The following is a 16,700-nucleotide window of genomic DNA, read 5'->3' on the forward strand; positions in this document are numbered from 1 at the left end:
CCACACTTCATCCTGTGACTTCTTGACTTGTTTTCACCAATCTCCTTGATCTCTTGTACAAACTCTTGCAAAGAAAATGAGAATGAGTTTGGCTGGAAAAATGATGGTCTTCACCTTCTTTTCCCAAATTTCTCCCTTTAGCAATGAGTTGTGAGAGCAGGTATCCTCGTGTGCCCTTCACTTCCACCCATTTCTCTTTTGTTTTTCAGCTCTAAAATAACCAAGGAACCAACTAGGTAGCCAAGAGGAAGTGGGAGAATTTGGTTCAAAGTTCCAGGTGGTTTGATGCTCCTGTTTTAGGACTCTATTTTTTTCAAACACCTTCCCTACCTTTTCAAAGTTTTGACTGTTGCCCTCAGTGAGTGTGACATGGAAATGAAATTCGGATTTGGTAGGAGGGTAAGTAATGTATGATGAGCAGAAAGCCAAGGAGTGAGCTTGGTCGTAAGATGTGAGTTGTTACTTACTAGAGAATCTTAGTTCTGTGACAAAGGATAGCTGCCTAGATTAAAGAATGACTTTTCAGAGCTGTGCCCTTTCCCCACTCTTGTGGGTCTCGGCTCACCTTTTCTGCCTATAAGAGGATCTTCTTCTCAGGAGCATTAAGTCTCCTTGTAGATGAATCCTATTGCAATGGATAATATTGTGTCTTATTCCTAAGAAGTAGGCTGTTCTCTTGGCCCCATAGGATCTATCTTCCTCCTCCTCTTCATCATGGCAGAACAAAACCTCAGACTTTCAGCTATTACTTGTCAGCTAAAATTCTCTTCCTCCTCCTCCCCCAGTACCCTGAACCATAGTCCCACACTTGCATTCTGTGACTTATTGGCTTATTCTTATCAATCTTTCTGATCTTTTCTACAAACACCAGCAAAAAAAAAAATTAGTAAGTTTGGCTGAGAAAGGGACTATTTTCACTTTCTCTTTCTCAAATTTCTTAACTCTTTGAGGAGCAGTGAGAGGAGGTGCTTTCATACCCTCCCTGCCCTCACGCATTTCTCCTTTGGTTTTCAGTTCTAAAACAACTAAGCAACCAATTGGGTAGCCAAGCTAAAAGAGGAAGTAAGAAAAGCTGGTGTGAAGGTCCAAGTGGTTGGGTATTCCTATATTTGGGCTCTCACACTCTCCCTACATGGTGAAAATATTGATCAGTGCGCTTCAGTGGATATGACATGGAAGTAATACTTGACATTGGTGGGAGATAAGTAATGTTGGTTTTCACTAGGAAAGGTAGAAGTGAACTCGGTCATAGGATTTTAGATTTTAGCCACTGACTGGGGAGTGATAGTTGTATGACAGGATGGGTGCTCAGAGCTTTCTCCTTTCCTCACCACTTTGGTGCTCCTGGCTCTGCTCACCTTTTCTGCTTGCTGAAGGAGCTTCCTTTCAGGAGAACTAAGTTTTCTTGATGATGAACCTCGTTGAAATGGACAGTCTGAGGTCTTATCCCTGATAATCATGTTGTCATCCTCGGACTCAGAGGATCTGTCCTCCTCCTACTCATCATGGAAAAACAGAGTCCCAGACATCACCAGTTACCTGGCTAGCTAAAATTCTGACCCTCCCAAACCCTGAGCCACAACCCCACACTTCATCCTGTGACTTCTTTATGTATCTTCATCCATCTCTTTGACCTCTTGTATAAATTCTTTCAAAGAAAGTAGCCATGGGTTTGGCTGAGTAAAGGAGTGTTTTTGACTTTCTTTTAATAGGTAGCCTTGTAGCCTCCTGCTCTCCACTCTCCCCCGCTTCTCCTTTGATTTTCAACTCCTTGACAATGAAGCAATCAACCAGGTAATGAACTTCAAATAAGGAAGTGAGAAAAGGTGTTGCAAAGGTACAGCTGATCTGGTGCTCTTATTTTAGGAAATTGTATTTTAATACACTATACAGTGAAAGTATTGTGCCTCAGATAGTATAACATAGAAGCAAAATCTGGATTTGCTAGGAGATTAAATAAGATTGGATGATGAAGTTTTAGGTGTTAGCTCCTTACTGGAGAATGATACCTTTGTAATAGAGTACATGCTAGATTATGAACTGACTTTCAGAGATTTACCCTTTCCCCATCTTTTTGGTGTTCTTGGCTCTACTCACTTTTTCTGCCTGCTTAAGAATCTTTTTCTCAGAAGCACTGAGTCGTCTTGTAGATGAGTCTCGTTGCAATGGACAGTTTTGTGCTTTATCCCTGAGAATTAGGTTGTCTTCCTCGGACTCAGAGAATCTATCCTCCTCCTCATCATGGAAGAACAAAGTCCCAGACACATCAGTACTTATCTACTAGCTAAAATTCTCATCCCCCAATACCACAAGCCACAGTCCCACTCTTCATCTTGTGACTTCTTGGTCTATTCTCATCAATCTCTTTAATCTCTTGTGCAAACTCTTGCCAAAAATGTTAGGAGTGAATTTTGTTGTAAAGGTAATTGTTTTCACTTCCTTTTTTCCATATTTCCTCTTTCCTCCAAGAGTGGCCAGAGTAGGGAGGCTTATGTCTTACTTACACTATTTCTCCTTTGGTTTTCAGCTCTAATACAACCAAGCAACCAATCAGGTAGCTAACTTCAAAGAGGAAGTTGGGAAAGATGGTGCAAAGATCCAAGTAGTTTGGAGTATTCTTTTAGGACTCTATATTTTCAAACATCCTCCCTATCTGTTGAAAGTATTGACTTTTTTCCTAAGTGAGTGTGACATGGAAGTAATATCTGCCCTTTGGTGGAAGGATAAGTAAGGTTGTATGTCTACCAGGAAACCTAGAAATGAGCTGGGTTATAGGATTTTAGGTTTTAGCCACTGACTGGGGAATGATTGCTCTGTGACCAAAAAATCGATGTCTAGATGACAGAATGACCATTCAGAGCTGTTCCCTTTCCCCATCAGTTTGGTGCTCTTGAGTCTGCTTACCTTTTCAGCTTGATGAAGCATCTTTTTCTTAGCAGCACTGAGTCTTCTTGTAGTTGAGTCCTGTAGTGATGTATAATATTGCATCTTATCTCAGACTCTGGTTGTCATCCTCAGGCTCATAGGATATGCCCTTCTCCTACTTGTCATTGTAGAACAAAGCCCCAGACATCAGGAATTCCTGCCACCTAAAAATCTCACCTCAGTTTCCTGAACCATAATCCCACCCTTCATCTTTTGATGTTTTGGCCTATTTTCATCAATCTCCTTGACCTCTTCTACAAATTTTGCAGAGAAAACTGAAATTAGTTTTATTTTAAAAATGTGACTCTCGATTTTCTTTTTAAAATTTTTCCTATTCATCAAAGAATAGTGAGAACAGGCAGCCTCATGCCTTTCCCTCTCATCCATTTCTTCTTTGGATTTTAAATATAGAGTCCCAAAATAGGATTATCCAACCACGTTAAACATGGAACCACTTTTTCCTGCTTCCTTTTTGAGATTAGTTAATTGTTAAATTTTGTAAAGAAAACTGAAATTAGTTTTATAAAAAAAAGACTCGATTTTCTCTTTAAAATTTTTCTTACTCATCAAGGAACAGTGAGAGCAGACAGCCTCATGCCTTTCCCTCTCATCTGTTTTCTTCTTTGGATTCCAGATCTAAAACCACCAAGCAACCAACAATTAACCAACCTCAAAGAGGAAACAGGAAAAAAGTGGTTCTATGTTTAAGGTGGTTGGACAGTCCCTATTTTAGGACTTTTATCTTAAATACTCTTCCCACATGGTTAAAATATTGACCACTGTTGCCTCAGTGTGACATGAAAGGGAAAAATGGCTTAGGTAAGGAAGACAAATAAAGTTGGATGCTCCCTGGTAAGCCTAGGAGTGAGCTTGATCACAGAATTTTTGGTGTTAACAACTTACTGGGGACTGATAGCTTTGTGACAGTGAGTTTTTAAATTATAGAATGACTGTTCAGAGCTTCCTCATTTCAGGTTTGTACAATCTGCCCTTGTCTACTACCCAATAGTGAAGAACAAAGCCCTCGAAACCAGGAATTACCTGCCACATAAAAAACTCCCTCTCCCAACACTCCAAGTTCAGTATTCCCTACAAATTCTTTTCAAAGAAAGGTGGAGTTATAGTTTGGTGGAAAACTGACAGTCTAAGTCTTTTTTTTTTTCTAACTTCCTTCCTCACAGAGGCATTGCTGGAGTAGATGATCTCCTGCCTTCCACTCCCACCTATTTCTCCTTTGTTTTTCAGCTCTAAAAAAAAATCTTCGTGGTACTAAGCCATCAACCAGATAGCCATGCTCAAATAGGAAAAAATAGGAAAAGATGCAAAAGTGTGGGTGGTTTGATGCTCCTGTTTAAGGGCTTTATATTTTAAAATATTCTTACTAAATGTTGAAAGGCCTGACCTTTTCTCTCTCTGAATGTGACATAAATGTGGAACCTGGCTTTGGTAGGAGCATAAGAGTGGACCAAGAAGTCAAGAAGGGACCGGAGTGGTAGGGATGAGCCTGCAGAACAGGTAACAGTGACAATGAAAGTGGGGCCAGGTTACAGAGGGATTGTTCCAGGCCTGAGCTCCTCCCCCACCACTGTGGTTCCTCCAGCATCTGCTCACCTTTTCTTCTGTCTCACAGGGCAGAACGAGTATGGACAGACTCCTGCCTTTTGTCCCATCCATTTCTCCTTGTTTTGAGATTTAAAACTACCAAGCTACCAACCAGGTAGCCAGCCTCAAACAGGGGGCTAGCAAAGGTGGTACCCATGTCTAGGTGGTTTGGGGGTCCTATTAAATCTGTTTTTTCATATCCTCAATGTGGAGAAAGCAATTACCTGACTTCAGTGTTTGTAATATGAAAGTGAAAGTTGACTTGGACAGGAGGAAGGGTGGGCTGGATTCTGATTAGAAAGCCTACAGGTGTTTAATGGGGAGGGAGCAATCTCTGAGAAATGAAGGGTGGTTAGATTACAGAGTGATTGTGTAGAGCAGGGGTCCTCAAACTATGGTCCGCGGGCCAGATGTAGCAACTGAGGACAATTATCCCCCTCACCCAGGGCTATGAAGTTTCTTTAAAGGCCCACAAAAAAAAGTTTTAATTTTTACTATAGTCCGGCCCTCCAACAGTCTGAGGAACAGTGAACTGGCCCCCTATTTAAAAAATTTGAGGACCCCTGGTCTAGAACTTTGCCCTTTCCCTGCCAGTGTGGTGGTCTAGGCTGTGCTTACCTTTACTGCCTGTTGTGGGGTCTTCTCAGCATCACTGAGCTTTCTTGGAAGCGACTCCCCTCGCAAGGAATAACACTCTCTCTTTTTTGGGAGACACTGGTTTTCCTCCTTGGACTCATAGGGTCTGTCCTTCTCCTACTCATCATTGAGGAACAAAGCCCAGACACCAGCAGTTACATGTCACATAAAATGCTTATCATACCTATTGAACCAATCACTTAGTCTACTCTTATTAATCTCTCTGACCTTGCTCACAGAGGAGAAATGAGAGGAGGTAGTCTCATGCCCTCCATTCCCACCTATTTCTCCTTTGGTTCAGCGCTTCAACAACCAAATCACAAACAGCGAGCCACACACAGGAGATGGGAAAAGGGGGTGCCAAGATCCAAGTGAATTTGGGGCTCCTGTTTTTTTGATTCTTTATTTAAAAAGACTCTCGGAGAGACTTTTGCCTCAGTGACTGTGAAAGTGAAACTTGGATCTGGTAGGAGGATACATAAAGTGGGATGTTTGACTAGAAAGCCTAGGAATGAAATTGGTCATGGCATTTGAAGTTTTAGTTATTTACTAGGGAGTGATAACTGTGTGACAAAAGATGGTGTCTATGTTAACAGAATTATTGTCCAGAGTTATATCTCTCTTCTCCACCATTGTGGTGCTCTTGGGTCTGCCCACATTTTCTGCCTGTTGTTGGACCTTCTCAGCAGCAATGAGCTTTCTTGTAGTTGAGTCCTATTGTGATGGTTAATACTGCTTCTTTTCCTGAAGATTCTGGTTTTCATCCTCGGGTTCACACAATCTGCCATTCTACTTGTCATTGAAGAACAAAGCCCCAGATGCCAGCCATTATATGCCACATAAAATACTTATCATATTTGTTGTACTGAGCCACGGTCCAAAACTTCATTATGTGATGTTTTAATCTATTTTTATCAATCTCAAAATGGGAATGAGTTTGGTAGAAAAACTGACTCGACTTTTTTCCCTCAGTTTCTCTCTCATATAATAGGAACAAGGATTGGAAGCCAAATTTTATCTTCCTTATCACCCATCTATCCTTTGGATTTAGCTCTGAAATGACTGACCAACCAACTAATCAACTAGTTAGTCAACCTTAAATAGGAGATGGGAAAAAGGTGGTGCAAATATCAAAGTGGTTTAGAGCTCCTATTAAATCTTTTTTTTAAAGTGCTCCCTTACATGGAAAAAAAATGACTCAGTGAGTGCGACATGAAAATGAATCCTGACTGATAGGAAAATATGTAGTGTTGGATGCTGACATACTGACCAACAGGCCTAGGAATTAACTTGGTCACAGAATTTTAGCTGTTAATTACTTCCTGTGGAGTGAGACCTTTATGCCAAAGGACAGGTGGCTTATACTACTGAGTGAACTTAAGAGCCCAGATTTGGGTCACTTTTTCTGCCTGCTGTTGAACCTTCCCAGCAGCACTGAACTTTCTTGTAGGAGAGTACCATTTCGATGGAGAAGATTTTATCTTATCCTGGAGATTGGTTCTCACCCTTGAGTTCAAATCACTTTTCTTGTTCCTCAATGAAAATCAACGCCTCAGATATCACCTAAAATGCTAACTCTTATTTCCCTGAATCAGTCTTCCTTTCATCCTCTTATGTTTTGGCCTGTTCTCATTCATCATTTTGACTCCTATAAATTGTTGCAAAGAAAATTGGAGTGATTTTGGTGGGAAAACTGATTGTCTTAACCTTTTTCCTCCCCTCTTCCTCATTCAGATATTAGAAACAAATGGAAGTATTCTCCACTCCAAACTATTTCTCCTTTGTTTTTCAGCTCTAAGACTATCCACCAACCAACCATGGAGCAAATCTAAAATAAAGTGAGAAAAGGTGGAGCCAGGGAAGCTCTATATAAAATCTCTATTTTTAAAAGTGCTCACACTACATAGAAAAAAATAGGATCTCTTCCTCAGTGAGTATAGCATAAAAATAGTACCTGCCTTTGGTACTGTAATGGGTAGGGTTGGATGTTCACCAGGAAGCTTAGGAGTGAGCTGAGCATTAGTTATTTACTAGGGAGTGATAACTATGTGACACACCTATGGTGGGCTGGATTACAAAAATGTCCCCTTTACTAGCCCTAGTTCTCTAGGGTCTGCTCACCTTTTCTGCCTGCTGTTGAATCTGCTTCTCAGCAGCACTGAGCTTTCTGGTAGCTGATTCGAGTCTCATTGAACAGCATTTCATCTTATCCCGGAGATTCTGGTTTTCATCCTCGAGCTCATGCCATCTGTCTCTCTGCTACTCCTCAGTAAAGAAACAAGCACCAGACATCAAGAATTACCTGCCATCTAAAATGATCAACACCTATGCCCAACACGTCAACCTGTAAAGCTCTTGTCCTGTTTTCAGTAATCTCTTTGACCTCTTCTTACCAAGAAAAATTGGAGAGAGTTTGATTGGCAAACTGAGTATTTTGTTCTTTTTTTTTTCTCAGACTTATGACTTACTAACATAATAGTAACAATTGTTAGTAATCTTCTGTTCGCTACTCTCATCCATTTCTCCCTCGGTTTCCTGCTACAAAGCAAATACTTAACCATTTAAATCAACTAACCTCAGAAAGGAGGTTAGAAAAGGTAGTGTTCAGAATCCAGGTGATTTTGGCTTTTTATTAAATCACTATTTTAAAAACAGCTCCCTCTGTGGAGAAAAAAACGATCTTTGCCTTATTGTATGAAACATGGAAATGAAAGCTGGCTTTGGAGAAAAGGGATAGTTGAATGCTGATCAGCAAAAGTCTAGAGGAGTGTGCTTCCTGATAGGATTTTAGATGTTAGTTACTGTTAAGTAATAGCACTTGACAAAGGCTGCAGAGCTCTGCATATGCTATGGAGTGACTGTAACTGTGAAAGCTGTCCCCTTCCCCACCCCTGTGGTGTTCTTGGGTCTGCTCACCTCTTCTGCCTGTTGTTGCATCTCTCTCTCAGTAGCATTGAGCTTCCTTTTAGCTGAGTCCAGTTTCAATGAATAACATTGCATTTTATCCCGGAGATTCTGGTTCTCATTCGCGAGTTCATTCAATTTGGTTTTCTCCTATTCCATCATTGAAGGAAAAAAAAAAAAAAAACCTCAGACATCAGAAATTACCTGCCATCCAAAATGCTCTTGCCTGTCACCCTGAGCCACTCTCCCACATTTTATCCTGGGACATCATGATTTATTCTCATCAATCACTTTTATGTCTTTTACAAATGCTTGCAAAGAAAACAGGACTGAATTTATTTGGATTACTGACTTGATTTCTTTTTGCCTCTCTTCCTCACATAGTCACAATGAGGGCAAGAATCTCCTCCCCACCATTTCTCATTTATTTTCCAGCTCTAAAATAACCATCAAAACCACCAAGTAGGTAACCTAAAAACAGAAGATGGAAAATGTAACTTTTTGGAAGCTCCTATTAAAAATATTTTTTAAAGTGCTCTCTAGATGGGGAAAGAAGTAACCTTTGATTCAGTGACCATTGCACAAAAGTGCTTTTGGTAGGAGGATTGGCAGATTTGGATGTTGATCAGGATGTGGAGGAGTAAGCTTGGTCACAGGATTTTAATCCTTAGTTATATACTGGGGAGTGATAGCTTTGTAAGAAGGGAGAGGTGACTAGATTACAGAATAATTGTCTAGAGCTGTCTGCCTTCAGTTCCATTGTGGTGTTCTGAGATCTGCTCACCTGTTGTGCATCCTGTTGGAGCTTCTCAGCACAGCTGATTTTGATTGAAGCTGAGTTCAGTTGCAATCTATAAAACTGCATCTTATCCTGGAGACACTGATTCTCGTTCTTGAGCTCATTGTATCTGTCCTTTTCCTACATCTCACAAAAGAATAACTTCGCAGACATCTAGAATTATCTTCCACCTAGAATGCTCACACCTATTACCCTGAGCCATTATCCCAAACCTCATCTTTTGAGGCTTTAGCCTATTTTCTCATTACTCTGACTTTTACAAAATCTGGGAATGAAAATCTGGATGAATTAGAAACACCCTCCTGCCCTTCATAGCCATACATTTCTATTTGGTTTCCTACACTAAAACAACAACCCAACCAACCAACCAGTTAGCCAATATAAAGTAGAAGTTGGGCAAAGGTGGTGCCAGAATTAGGTGGTTTGATGCTCCAAAGATAGTTTATGCATGAAAAATGCTCCCAAAATGGAGGAAGAAGTGACCTTTGCTTTAGAGAATGTGAAATAAAAGTGAAAGCTGGCTTAGGTAGGAGGATATATAGGGTGGACTGTGGACCATCAAGACAGGGAGCTTTGTCATGAGATTTTAGGCATGGTTACTGGGGAGTGACAAAGGATGGGAAGATAGGTTACAGGATTGTCCAGATCTGTCCTTTTCCCCATCACTGTGGTACTATTGGCTAGGCTCACCTTTTCCGACTGCTCTTGCATCATCTTCTCAGCAGCACTGAGCTTTCTTGTAGCTGAATCGAGTTGCCATGAATAACATTGCATCTTATCACGGAGATTCTGATTTTCATCTTCAAGCTTATTCAATCTTTCAGCTTTCTAATTTTCATTGAAAAATAAAGCCCCAGACTTTAGGAATTACCTGCTACCTAAAATGGCCAAAACTACCACCCCAAGTCACATTCCATCTTGTGATATTTTGATCTGTTCTTATTAATCTCTTTGATGGGAGCTAGGTGGCACAATGGATAGAGTATTGGCCCTGAAATCAGGAGGACCCAAGTTCAAATCCCACATCTTTTAGTTGCAAGCCCAATTCATTGACCTTCTCTTTCTCTATTTTATACAAATAGGCCTCTAGAGATATGAAATTTCCCCTTATTACCGCTTTGGCTGCATCCCATACATTTTGGTATGATGTCTCAAATCCCACATCTGACATCAGACACTTAACACTTCCCAGCTATGTGATCCTGGGCAAATCACTTAAACCTCAATTGCCTTGCCTCTCCCCCCAAAAAAGCAAAAAAAAAAAAAAAAAAAAAAAAAAAAAAATCACTGTCTTCTACAAACTCTTTCAAAGGAATCTGAAATCAATTTGGTTGGAAAACTGATATAGTGGACTTTTTTTTTTTCTCATTTACACACATGATTGAAATGAATATAAACAGCTTCCTGCCCTCTAATTGCACCCACTTTTCTTTTGGTTTCTGACTCTTAATTCTTAAACTAACCAACTAACCAGTTGGTTAGTCAGTATCAAAGAAGTGGTAGAAAAAAGAGGCGCAAAGAGGCAAAAGTGGTTTGGGGTTTCTATCACATTTAAATTGTTAAAAACACTCCTTATCACGGTGACTTTTGCCTCAGTGAATTTGACATGAAAGTGAAACCTTTGCCAGAATAGTTAAGGTGGGATGTGGCTCAACAAAAGCCCAGGAGCTAGCTTGGTCATAGATTTTTAGGTGTTAGTTTCTGACTGGGGAGTGTTATCTCTGACAAAAACTGGGAGGAGGCAAGATTACAGAATGACTTTCCAGATCTGTTCCTTGCCCAACAATAATGCTGCTCTTGTGTTTGCTCACCTTTTCTGCCTGCTGTTGGATCTTCTCAACATCACTGATCTTGCTTGCAGCTGAGTCAAGTTGCAAGGAATAACATTGCATCTTATCCCTGAGATGCTGGTTCTCATCTTCAAGTTCACTCATTCTGTCCTTTTTCTACTCATCATTTAAAGACAAAGATCAAGACATCAGGAATTAGTGTCACCTAAAATGCCCACACCTATGACCCTGAGCCACTCTTCTATACTTCTTTGGGACCTCTTGGCCTGTTCTCATCAATCTCTCTGACCTTTTCTACAAATTCTTGTGCTGAAAATTGGAGTGATTTTGGTTGGAAAAATCAACTTTTTCTTTTTTCTTATTTCCTTACTCAGAGTATGAATGTAGATAATTATCTTCCTGTCTTCCATTCCCACTCATTTCTCCTTTGGTAGCCATTTCTAAAACAATCAATCTAATAATTAATTATTAAGTCTCAAATAGGTATTGAAAAAAGGTGAATACCAGGGTCCAGGTAGTTTGGGGCTCATATTACATCTTTATTTTTAGAAGTTTTTTCAACAGAGAAAGAAGAGACCTTTGGCCCTTTGGCCTGGTGAATGACATAAAAGTAAAATCTAGCTTTGGTTGGAGGCCAGATTGAATTGCAGGTTGACCAGCAAGCTAGGAGTGAGCTCTTTTTTTTTTTTTTTTTTTAATAGGATCTTAGGAGTTAGTTACTAATTGGGGAGTGATATCTCAGTGGCAAAGGACAGATGGCTAGATTAGAGTGACTGTCTGAAGCTGTCCCCCACTTCTCTACCATTGTGCTTTTGGATCTGACTCACCTTTTCTGCCTGTTGTTGCATCTCCTTCTCGGCAGCACTGAGTTTTCTGTTAGCTGAGTCCAGTTGATACGAATAACATTGCATCTTATCCCGAAGATTCTGATTCTCATTCTCAAGCTCTTTCATTCTGTCCTTCTCCTTCTTCTCAGAGAAAAACAAAGTCCCAGGTATCAGGAATTACCTACCACTTAAAATGCTTACACTTTTGCCCCGAGCCACAGTCCTACACATCATTCTCTGACATCTTGCCTTGTTCTCATGGATTTCTTTGATCTCTTCTTCCAACTCTTGTAAAGAAATCTGGAGTGAGTTTGGTAGAAACATTGACTAATCTTCCCTTTGTTTTTTTCTTACTTTCTCACAAATAGAATGAGTAGGGAGTCTCTCCTGTACTCTTTTCTAATCATTTTTGTTTCTAGTTCTAAAACGATCAATAAAACCACCACTAAGCCAATCTCAAATAGGAGGTGGGAAAAGGAAGTTCCAAGTTCTAGGATTTTAAGAGCTCCAAAGAAATTTTTATTTTTAAAAGCATTTGCTGCATGGAGAAAAAAATGACTTTTGCCTCAGTGAGTGAGACATGAAAATGAAACCTGGCTTTGATAGAAGATGGGTAGGGTTGAAGGCTGACCAGTAAGCCTAGTAATGCATTTGATAAAAGATTTTTAGGTGTCACTTACTGGTCAGTGATACTTCTGACAAAGAAGATGGGTTGTCTAGATTACAGAATGATCATTGCTTGTATAGCTTTCTCTTTTCCCTCACTATCATAGTAATCTTTTGCCTCCTTACCTGTTCTAGATGTTGTTGCATCATCTTCTCAGCAGCACTGAGCTTTCTTGTAGCAGATTCGAGTTGTGATGAATAACAGTGCATCTTATCCCGAAGGTTCTGGTTCTCATCCTTGAGCTCATCCAGTCTTCCCTTTTCCTATTCATCATTGAAGAACAAAGCCCCTTACATCAATAATTACCTGCCACCTCAGTGCTCACACTTGTCAACCTCAGCTACATTCTCTTCAATCATCTTGACTTCTACAAACTTTTATAAATAAAATTAGAGTTTGATTGGAAACCTGTCTTAACTTGCTCCTTTCTCATTTCCTCACTCACATAGTAGGAACAAGGATAAGTAGCCTCCTTCACTTGTATCCATTCCTCCTGTTGTTTCCTGTACCAATCAAACCAGCTAACCAGTTAGGCAAACCTTGAATAATTGGAAAAAGATAGTGCCAAGGTCCAGGTGTTTTAGGCTTCTAAAATTTTTTTAATGCCCTGAATTCATGGAAAAAGAAGCAACCTTTGTCTCAGGAAGTGTGTCATGAAAAAGAATCTGACTTTAGATGGAGGGTTGCCTCTTGCCCTTCACACCCACTAATTACTTCTATGATTTTCAGTTTTAAACCAACCAACCAACCAACCAGTTAGCAAACATCAAAGAGGAGGCAGCAAAAAGTGATTCAAAGGTCTAGACGATTTGGAGGTTTATACTTAACCTCTATATTAAAAAGCATTCCTTACAAAGAGAAAGAAGTGACCTTTACCTCAGTGACATGAAAGTGAAACCTAATTTGAGAGTAGAATAGGTACAGCTGGAGCTGACCAGCAAGCCTGGGAGTAAGCTTGGTCATAGAATTGTAGGCATTAGTTACTTACAGGGGAGTGTTATTTCTGTGAGAAATGATGGGTGGCTAGGTTTTAGTCTGATTGTCTATAGAGATATTCCATTCCCCAACATGGTGGGATTGTTGGATCTGCTCACCTTTTCTGCTTGCTCCTGAGCCTTCTCAGCATAAGAGAGCTTGATTGTAGTAGAGTCCAGTTGTAAAGAATAATATTGCATTTTATTCCTAAGGCTCTCGTTCTCATCCTCGAGATCATTCAATCTGTCCTCCTGCTACTTTTCATAGGAGAACAAAGCCCCAGACATTAGGAATTACCTACCACTTAAAATGCTCACACTTCTCATTGTGAGCCATAATTCCATACCTTATCCTGAGATAGCTCGGTTCATTCAAATCAATTTCTTTGACCTCTTCTATAAATTCTTGCAAAGATTATTGGAGTTTGTAAAATAGATGATTCTGACTTCCTCATTCCCCTTACTTCCTAACTTCCATTTGTAGGAACAATGATAGGTAGCCACCTGTCCTTGTTTTCATCCAATTCTACTTTGTTTTCCAACTGTAAAAACAACTGGATAACCAACCAGTCAGCCAACTCAAAAAGGAGGAGGGAAAAGGTGGAGCCAAGGTCTAAATGTTAGTGGCTCCTATTAAATGTTACTAAAAGCTTTCCTTACATGGAGAAAGAAATGATCTTTGCTTCAGTGAGTGTGACATAAAAGTTTAACCTTGCTTTTGTAGAAGAATAAGTCACCAACTAACAAGTTCATAAAATTTTAGGTATTGGTAACTAATTGGGCAATGATACTTTAGTGACAAAAGTTGGGTGGCTAGATTATAGAATGAGACTCTGGTGGTGGTCCCAGTTTATAGCAATGTGATACTCTTGGTTTTGCTCACCTTTTCTATTTGCTGTTGTATCTTCTCAGCATCACTGAGCTTCTTTTTAGGTGAGTCCTGTTGTAATGGATAAGATTTGATCTTATTCTGGGGACCCTCTGGTTCTCATCCTCAGGTTCATTCAATCTGTCTTTTTCCTACTCATCATAGAAAACCCTAGCCACCAAGAATTACTTGCCACCTAATGCTCATATCTATTGACCTGAGTCACAATCCCATGTCTTGGTTTGTTTTCATCAGTGTCTTTGGCATCTTCTGCAACTTTTGCATAGAAAATTGAAGTGATTTTGGTTAGAAAACTGTCTTGACTTCTTTTTTCTTAGTCTCATAGAAGAAATGATAGATGTTCTCCTGTGTCTACTCCCATCCATTTTCTTTTGGTTTGCAGCTTTCAATTCACCAATTAACCGACCAGTTAGCCCACCTTAAAGCTGAGGTGAGAAAAGGTGGTGCCAAGGTCAAAGTAGTTTGGGGGCTCCTAATAGCTTTTTAATTTTCAAAATATATGCAAAGATAATTTTCAACATCCACCCTAACAAAACCTTGTGTTCCAAATTTCTTTCTCTTTCTATTCCTCCTTTCCCCCTCAGACAGCAAGTAATCTAATATATGTTAAACACGTGCAATTCTTCTAAACACATTTCCACGTTTATCATGCCACACAAGAAGTCAGATCAAAAGGAGAATGAGAAAAAAAAAAAAAAAGCAAGCAAATGACAAAAAAAGTGAAAACACTATGTTGTGATCCACATTCAGTTCCTACAGTCCTTCTCTGAATGCAGATGGCTTTCTTCATCCTTACCTTATCCTTCCTATACCTATCCAGGAGGGAGTTTGGTTATAGAATTCTAGATATTACTGGGTATGGATATCTCTTTGACAATTGAGTGGCTAGATTATATAGTGACTAGAGCCATCCCCCATTTTCCATCTGTTGCTGCTCTTGCGTCTGCTCACCTTTTCTGCCTGTTGTTGCTTCTTTTCAGCTGCACTGTGCTTCCTTTTCGTTGACTCCTGCTGCATTGAATAAGATTTGGTCTTATCCCAGAACCTCAGTTTCTCATCCTTGGGATCATTCCACTCCATCCTCCTCCCAGTCATTATTGAAGAGAAAAAGCCCAGGACTTCAGGAATTACCTGCCTCCTAAAGGCTCACCACCCCTCACACTCTGAGCCACAATCTAACATTTCATCCTCTTATGTCTTGACCTGTCTTCATCATTCTTGGCCTTTCCTATAAACTCTTGCTTAGAAAACCGGAATCTGTTTGGAAAGCTGCTGCCTTGAGTCTCTTTTGTGCTATTTACTTTCATAGTAGAAGTAGAAGAGAAGGAAGTTTCCTGTCTCTACCCTCAAGTTCTTTCTCCTTTATTTTCCTGCTTTCAAAGAATCAATCAATTAATCAGTTACTCTACTTCAAACAGGAAGTGGGGAAGTACACCAAGGTTCAGGTGGTTTGGGATTCCCATCAATCTATATAATTTTTAAAAGTGTTCATTACGTGGAGAAAAACCCTTTGCGTCTGTGCATGTAATAAGAACATGCACCCTGGCTTTGGTAGCATACGGAGGATTTGCTGACCAACAAACTTGAGAATGAGCTTGGTCATAGGATTTTAGGCATTGGATACTTATTGAAAATTGATCTCCCTTTGTCAAAGGATGGGTGACTAGGTTAGAGAATGACAGTCCAGAACTTTCTACCATCTCTACCAATGTGGTTCTCTGAAGCTCCTCACCTTTTCTGTCTGTTGCATCTTTTTCTCAGCAGTACTATGCTTCCTTTTAGGAGAGTCCTGTTGTAATGGATAAGATTTGCTATTATTGCTGAAGACAGATTTTAATTTTCATCCTCAGACTTGTTCAATCTGGCCTTTTACTCATTAGAAAGGAACAACCACAGATTGAGGAATTACTTGCCACCTAAAGGCTCACACCTGTCCATCCTGAGCCACAGTCCCACATTTTATCCTCTGATGATCTTGAGTCTCTTTTGTGCTACTTACTTCCATAGAAGTAGAAGGAGAAGGAAGTTTCCTGTCTCTACCCTCAAGTTCTTTCTCCTTTGTTTTCCTGCTTTCAAAGAATCAATCAATTAACCAGTTACTCTACTTCAAACAGGAAGTGGGGAAATGATCCCTACTTGATGATCCTGTTCTTATCAAACCCTTTGCCTTCTACATAGAAAATTGGGGTGATTTTGTTCGGAAAACTGAGTGCTTGACTTTTTTTCTTACTGTCATGGTAGATAGAAAGGGTGTTCCTGTCTTTACTCCCAGTTATTATTACTGTTTTGATTTTTCAGCTTTCATCCAACCATCCATCCAACCAATTAGCCCATCTAAGAAGAGATTATACCATGATCCAGATATTTTGGGATTTCGAATTAATCTGTAGTTTTAAAAGCTTTACCTACAGGGAGAAGTGACCTTTGCTTTAGTGAGCATATTGTGAATATGTGAGCTGGTTTGGGGGAAGTGGGTGCTATTCAGCAGGCCTAGAAGTGAGTTTGGCCAAAACATTTTAGGTGTTAATTTCTTATTGAGAAATGCTATATCTGTGACAAAGAACAGATAAGCTAGACTACAGAACAATTGTCCAGAACTGTCCCCATTCTCTACCAATGAGGTGCTTGCTCTTAGGTCTGCTCACCTTTTCTGTCTGCTGTTGGCTCTTCTTCTCAGGACTGTGCTT

The 16,700-nt window shown here is 40.0% G+C and overlaps 1 protein-coding gene across 2 annotated transcripts in view; it reads right to left on the reverse strand.

The window, feature by feature from the left end:
* Positions 1-5,692: 5,692 nt before the first annotated feature.
* Positions 5,693-16,700, reverse strand: part of LOC127547720 (trichohyalin-like) — a 41,849-nt gene continuing 30,841 nt past the window's right edge. Inside the window, exons 29-38 of one of the 2 annotated variants that reach the window (XM_051974691.1) lie at positions 14,008-14,064; positions 13,245-13,379; positions 12,276-12,413; positions 11,484-11,624; positions 10,678-10,812; positions 9,557-9,694; positions 8,852-8,986; positions 8,080-8,217; positions 7,285-7,422; positions 5,693-5,952 (exon numbers count right to left, since the gene is read on the reverse strand). In XM_051974691.1, the coding sequence (XP_051830651.1) occupies positions 5,890-5,952; positions 7,285-7,422; positions 8,080-8,217; positions 8,852-8,986; positions 9,557-9,694; positions 10,678-10,812; positions 11,484-11,624; positions 12,276-12,413; positions 13,245-13,379; positions 14,008-14,064 (1,218 nt within the window). In that variant the 3' untranslated portion in view covers positions 5,693-5,889. Of the gene's footprint in view, positions 6,812-7,284; positions 7,423-8,079; positions 8,218-8,851; positions 8,987-9,556; positions 9,695-10,677; positions 10,813-11,483; positions 11,625-12,275; positions 12,414-13,244; positions 13,380-14,007; positions 14,065-16,700 lie in introns of both variants that reach the window. The other variant, XM_051974692.1, reaches the window with a different exon arrangement.

The sequence above is a fragment of the Antechinus flavipes genome, chromosome 2 (genome assembly GCF_016432865.1).
Source record: "Antechinus flavipes isolate AdamAnt ecotype Samford, QLD, Australia chromosome 2, AdamAnt_v2, whole genome shotgun sequence".
NCBI lineage: Eukaryota > Metazoa > Chordata > Mammalia > Dasyuromorphia > Dasyuridae > Antechinus > Antechinus flavipes.